At 53.4% G+C, this 6,330-nt stretch overlaps 1 protein-coding gene across 1 annotated transcript in view; it reads left to right on the top strand.

Annotated features, from left to right (window-relative positions):
• Positions 1-6,057, top strand: part of DPYSL4 (dihydropyrimidinase-like 4) — a 14,142-nt gene extending 8,085 nt beyond the window's left edge. Inside the window, exons 9-14 of the mRNA XM_009997549.1 lie at positions 173-329; positions 1,543-1,684; positions 2,642-2,812; positions 3,277-3,456; positions 4,370-4,529; positions 5,966-6,057. Of these exons, the coding sequence (XP_009995851.1) occupies positions 173-329; positions 1,543-1,684; positions 2,642-2,812; positions 3,277-3,456; positions 4,370-4,529; positions 5,966-6,057 (902 nt within the window). The remainder of the gene's footprint in view (positions 1-172; positions 330-1,542; positions 1,685-2,641; positions 2,813-3,276; positions 3,457-4,369; positions 4,530-5,965) is intronic.
• Positions 6,058-6,330: the final 273 nt, after the last annotated feature.

Here is a 6,330-nt window from a genome sequence, read left to right as displayed (position 1 = left end):
CATCCCTGGCAGTGTTGAAGGGCAGGTTGGATGGGGCTTGGAGCAGCCTGGGCTGGTGGGAGGTGTCCCTGCCCATGCAGGGGGTTGGATCTAGAGGTCCCTTCCAACCCAACCCAGCCTGGGGTTCTGCTGCGACCAGCAGTGTGTGAGGGCTCTCCCGGCGGCTCCGCAGGCGCGGTGGTGTTCGGGGACCCCATCACCGCCAGCCTGGGCGCCGACGGCTCGCACTACTGGAGCAAGAACTGGGCCAAGGCCGCCGCCTTCGTCACGTCCCCCCCGCTCAGCCCGGACCCCACCACGCCGGAGCACCTGGCCTCCCTCCTGTCCTGGTGAGTGCCAGTCCTGGGGCTGGGGCGGTTTGCAGGGACAGCATCACTGGCAGAGTGGGGCTGGCCAGGCTGGGGACCCCCCGGCGGCACCCCCAGTCCCGGGGGGGTGCAGCAGCACTGCAGCACAGTTCAGCTTTTCCCCTGATGCTACAGTCAGAGTTGGGAAAAAAAATAATAATCTGGCATGTTTTTCCATGTCAGGAGAATAAACCTTTGGGTGATCTTTGAGCAAGGAGCCAGGTGACTTTCAAAACAGATCTAAATGGCTCTCTGATTATGCCAGGTATTATTACCAGCTTGTTCCTGTAAGAATCAGGCTCATGCTGCCTGGTTCCTCCTCCAGAACCAGAGCTGGGGAAGGTGCCACATCCCACGGGATGGCCAGGACACCTCAGGGCAGAAGGGACAGGGACACTGCTGCTCATCCTGGCCATGCCCCAGGGAAATCCTCCTGCCCTGCCTGGGCAGTAAAGAACACGGATTGTATCGAGGCAGCCTTGGGCATCTGCAGGCTCTTAAAATGTGGGAAACAGAGGCTTTTCAGGCACATTGCTAAGGGGAGTTGTTTGAAGGTATGGAGGCAAAGCCCCCAGGTTAATCAAGCTGTTAATCCCAGTTGGAGTTTTGCCACGGGGCAGGGTGTGACATCTCACAGCACCCAACTGGTCATGGCCACCAGCAGCAATGGGTGGGAGCAGGGGCCCAGGCAACAGCTTTTAACAAAAGAGTTTCATGGCAGCATGTCTTACACAGGGCTACAAAGGTACCTCAACACACAATATTTTCTTAGAAGAGACATTAAAATCCAAGCACAGTTCAGTCTAGCACAGCTCTGACACAGATCTGGTGTTACGTGCCCAGGCTGGCCAAGCTGACCCTTGCTCAGTTCTCCCCTCACCCTGCCATGCCTGGCATGGCTCCATACCCACAGTCTGGGTTTATCCAATGTCTTCTTTTATTTAACTATGTCCTTGCTTTAAAATAACCTTGGTTGGAGAACCAGTTCCTAAAACAATCCGAGGCTTGAAAGGAAGGTGCAATGTTGGATTAAGTAGTAAAAAATAATGGCCAGTTGAGGCTCCAGAGAGGGCTTATGGGGCTGCTGCTTAGGTCTCTGGGTGAGCCCAGTGCTTGCTTCCCACATGGATTGCTGGAGTGGGCTGTCCAGCAGGTGGTGGGTCCTTGCTGATGGTCTCTGCTGCGCTTTGCCCAGCGGGGACCTGCAGGTTGCTGGCAGTGCCCACTGCACCTTCACCACCGCGCAGAAGGCCGTGGGGAAGGACAACTTCACCCTGATCCCCGAGGGGACCAACGGCATCGAGGAGCGGCTGTGCATCGTCTGGGAGAAGTGTGTGGTAGGTACAGCCCCGCTGGGCCCGGCTCCTGAGGGGGTTGTGCTCAGTGCTGTTGGTGTCCTCGTTAAGTCAAATGAGTGGGAGGTGTGACATTGTCTAGACTGCTGCTCCAGAGGAGCTTGCTAGTGAGAGAAGATGTGACACTCGAGTGCCTTCAAAGCATCTTCAAAAGTGCAGGGCTCATCCATCCTGCTCCCACTCACAGCCACAGGCAAGTCTCTCCAATGTGTTTTCCTGAGGGTAAGATGGGATGTCCCCTCTCCGCTGGTGCGTGCAGGAGGTTTGGGGAGGTGGATGGAGTCAGGACATCCCATGGCAGCAGCTCCATGCCTGTGGGCAGGGTTGCTGTGCTGCCCAGGGCGAGCCATGGAGCATGGTGGGACAGAGTCCCCTGTCCCTGCACACCAGTCACCCTGTCCTCCCATGGGGTATCCCTGGCAGGCTCCAGCCAACATTCCATGAAGCAGGCACCTCTGTGCAAGCTTCAGGAGCTTGGGAACCAAGCCACCCTGAGCCTTCTGTCTTGGGTAGGCTTTGTTCAAAGATAAATAGGATTTATCTCCAGATAATAAACATGATAAACAGCACCACGTAGGTTCACTTCCAGTCTTTGTCACTGGAACGTCCTTTGTCTCTAGTGAACATGAGATGCCTGCACAGGGAGTTGAAGCCTATTGGGGAAGGTCTTGTTTTTCAGAGACCTTAAATTTCACAGAGTCCAGGGAAAAGAAAGATCTCTCTTGTATCACTTAGCCCCCAGGGACAAGGCTCAGTCCTCCACATCTCCTCTTGCCCTGTCACAGTGTGCTTCCTCAGGTGCTTGGATCTTGCAGTGTCTTCTCCTGGTGCCTGGTTCCTGCTGGTGGGAGAGGAAGGGCCCAGCCCGGGGAGGGGGCTCTGCCTGCTGGGAGCAGGGTGCAGCCCTGAGGATGGTCCTTCCTCCCTCCCGTTTTCCAGGTCTCTGGGAAGATGGACGAGAACGATTTTGTCGCGGTGACCAGCACCAACGCTGCCAAGATCTTCAACTGCTACCCCAGGAAGGGCCGTGTTGCTGTGGGTTCTGATGCAGACCTGGTGTTGTGGAACCCAAAGGCTACTAAAATCATCTCAGCCAAGACTCACAATCTGGTGAAATATTTTAAAATCATTTTCTTGAACTGTTTTTAGAGTCTGAGGAGAACAGTAAAGTGATCTATTGGTGCAGATGGCAAAGATCAGACCATTGGCCAACAGCTGCTCATGGGGGCAAAGTGGTGAAGGACCTTGCATTTCCTCTTTAAAACACAGCAAAGCAAAAATGCCATTTGGTTACAGTGAAGCTGGATGATTTGGAAGGGCTTGGGTTGTAAGAGGGTGGCAGAGGGCTCTGGGACAGCCTGCCTCTGTGCACAGGTTTTACACTCAGTGTATTTGCTGTGGGCTAAGAAGGTGTGAGTGCTGAGCTTGCCTGAGGTGGTACCCTGTTGGCTCAGATCCCTGGGCTGCAGGGGAGCAGGCATGCAGAGAAATGGGGCTGTGGGTGTAGCTGGATAGACCATCACCTTGCCTGCCTGATCTTGGCCATGCTGGATGTTGTGCTTTGCTCTTTCCAGAACGTGGAGTACAACATATTTGAAGGCACAGAGTGCCACGGGGCTCCGGCTGTGGTCATAAGTCAAGGAAAAGTTGTTCTGGAAGATGGAAACCTGTGTGTCACCCAGGGCTCAGGTCGCTTCATTCCTAGAAAGACGTTCCCTGATTTTGTTTATAAAAGGATAAAGGCAAGAAACAGGGTAAGGAGAAGTTGATTTTCAATAATCCTAGATGTTCATTGTGATCTCTCTGCATTATTGTGTTGCTGTCACTGTCACAGCAAGCCTGCTCATGGAATAGGCAGCAGAAACACAGTAATGACTAATTAGTAATAATATTTTAATATTAATTATAGTATAATCAATACTATTAAATAAAAATTATATAATATAATATATTATAATAATATATAACAATATAATAGTATATTAATTATAGTATAATTAGTATACTATTATTATGCTTTTATGTATAGATTCTTGTGATGATGGTGGTGGTGATGATGATGCTATATAATAATAATAATGATAATTATAATAACAATAATAATTATTATTACTTTTATTATTACTATCATTATTACTATTATTATTAACATGCTCAGGGAAGCTGTAGCTGCCCCATCCGTGGAAGCATTCCAGGGCAGGTTGGATGGGGATTGGAGCACCACACAAACACCCCAACTCGGGCAGATCACTCAGAAAGGCATCCAGACAGGCCTTGAAAGTCTCCAGAGAAGGAGACTCCACAACCTCTCTGGGCAGCCTGTTCCAGGGCTCTGTCACCCTAACAGGAAAGAAGTTCTTCACGTTGAGGTGGAACTTCCTGTGCTGGAGTTTGAATCCACTGCCCCTCATCCTATCACAGGGCACAAATGAAAAGAGCTTGTCCCTACTTGAAGAGCTGTCACTGCTTTGCCTGGGAGCAGAAACACTGGTAATGAAGCCCTTAAGGCTTTGCCTGCCCTGGCCACCCCAGGCTGGGCATCTCCTCCCTGCAGGAGGACGTGATGGTCCAGCAGGTGACACCGCTCGGGACACCCATGTTGGGCCTGGTGGTTCTTCACCTTGGGCCAAACGTGTGCCTTACAGCTGTGCTTTCTCCCTCCCACAGCTGGCCGAGGTCCACGGCGTCCCCCGGGGTCTGTACGACGGGCCAGTCCACGAGGTGCTGGCCAGGGGCTCCAGCCCGGCCGCGCGCGTCGCGCCCTGCGCCAGCAAAGCCGCGGCTGCGCCCGTGCGCAACCTGCACCAGTCGGGGTTCAGCTTGTCTGGTAGGACCGGGGGCCCGGGGCGGGGCTGGGGGCTGGTTTGTGTGGCTGTCACAAAGTGCTGGGCAAGGCAAGAATGGAAACTTGGGTTTTGCTGAGTACAAAGCAAGTGCTGCTGGTGCAGCAGCCTGAGGACCAACAGCGGCACAGAAATGGGGTTGCAGGGATTCCAGGGCTGGAGCAGCTCTGGGACAGGCTGGGAGTGTTCAGCCTGGAGAAGAGAAGGCTCCAGGGAGACCTGAGAGCACCTGCCAGTGCCCGAAGGGGCTTCAGACAAGGGCATGAAGAGACAGGATGAGGGGGTGACAGTTTTAAGCTGGAAGAAGGGAGATGATGAGATATTAGGAAGAAATTACTTGCTGTGAGGATGGTGACACAATAGCCCAGGTTGCCCAGAGAAGCTGTGGCTGCCCCATCCCTGGCAGTGCTGCAGGGCAGGTTGGATGGGGCTTGGAGCAACCTGGGCTGGTGTCCCTGCCCATGCAGGGGGTTGGAACTAGATGATCTTTAAGGTCCCTCTCAAACCGGTCTGTGATTATGTGACATCTCCAGCATGTGTTACAGTGTCCATGTAAATGGCTGTGAACACAGGAGAGGGTGGAGGCTGCAACCATGGGGAGGAGAAGGCTGAATGGGAGGATGTCCCTGTGGCCCTTCTTGGGTCAAAGTTTGAATATTAAAAACAATGTCTTCCCCAAAAAGGCTGTCAGGTCCTGGCACACACTGCCCAGGGAAGTGGTGGAATCTCTATCCCTGCAGGGGGATTTAACAGCCATTAAATGTGGTGCTGAGGGACATGATTTACTGGTGGCCTTGGCAGTGCTGGGTTAATGGTTGGACTTGATGGTCTTAAAGGTCTTTTCCAACCAAAACGATTCTAATGGGGATGCTGTTGTGGCTGCCAGGTGATTGGGACTGAAGCTCCAGCTGCATCCCCCAGGAGTTGGGCATTAGAAGTTGTTTGTAGAGATTAGCCAAATAACTATTTTCAGGCACCAGAAAGAGAATTCCTGTGGTCTTTCTGTGCAAGCAGGCAGTGTCCAGCACGGCTCAGCTCAGTGTCCTGCTGGACTCTGCCTGGCAGCTTCAGGGACCTTGGAAAACCAAGGCTCTGCTGTAAAGCAACTTTAGTAATCTTGTTTTCTTAGCTGGGTGGAATAAGATGGATCATGTATTATTTAATAACAAGGTCCCACATTTTATTACATGGGAAATGTTTGCTTACAGGGAAGCTGTTTATAATGTTTTCTAGAAAGACATGATAAAAACAAGGGCAAATAAAGCCATTCTGGCTCTGCTGTGATAACACAATGCCCAAAATGCTGTGTAAGGGAACCATCAGCACGTCCCAGGAGGGCAAGCTCTCCGGGTGTGTGCACTAGCAGCAGAGGGTCTCCAGCAGGGTGCTGCAGCCCAGCCCGTGCCTCTCCCCTCCCCAGGCTCGCAGGCAGACGACCACGTCGCCCGACGCACGGCCCAGAAGATCATGGCCCCGCCGGGCGGGCGCTCCAACATCACCTCGCTGTCCTGAGGGGCAGGGGGGCTGCCTCCCCCCGCCGGGGGGGGCCGGGGGGTCAGCAGGAGAAGGGGAGGGTTCATCCACTGCCCCAGCCCCTTCTTGTAGTTAGAAAGTAGAGTGTCCCCAGGAGGTAGAGCTCCCCTCTTGATTGCTCCCAGCCCAGCTCCTCAGCAGCGACTGGGCAGCCCTGCCCCGCGGGGTGCAGACCCCCGGCTGGTGGCCATGGCAAGGCCGAGGGGTGTTCCAGATGCCATTCTAGCCAAAGGGCTTCCAGCCAACAAGCAC

The sequence above is a fragment of the Chaetura pelagica genome, unplaced genomic scaffold (assembly GCF_000747805.2).
Source record: "Chaetura pelagica isolate M959 unplaced genomic scaffold, ChaPel_1.0 scaffold185, whole genome shotgun sequence".
NCBI lineage: Eukaryota > Metazoa > Chordata > Aves > Apodiformes > Apodidae > Chaetura > Chaetura pelagica.
The sequence above is the reverse complement of the archived record's forward strand: the minus strand, read 5'-3'. Positions and strand labels throughout refer to the sequence as shown.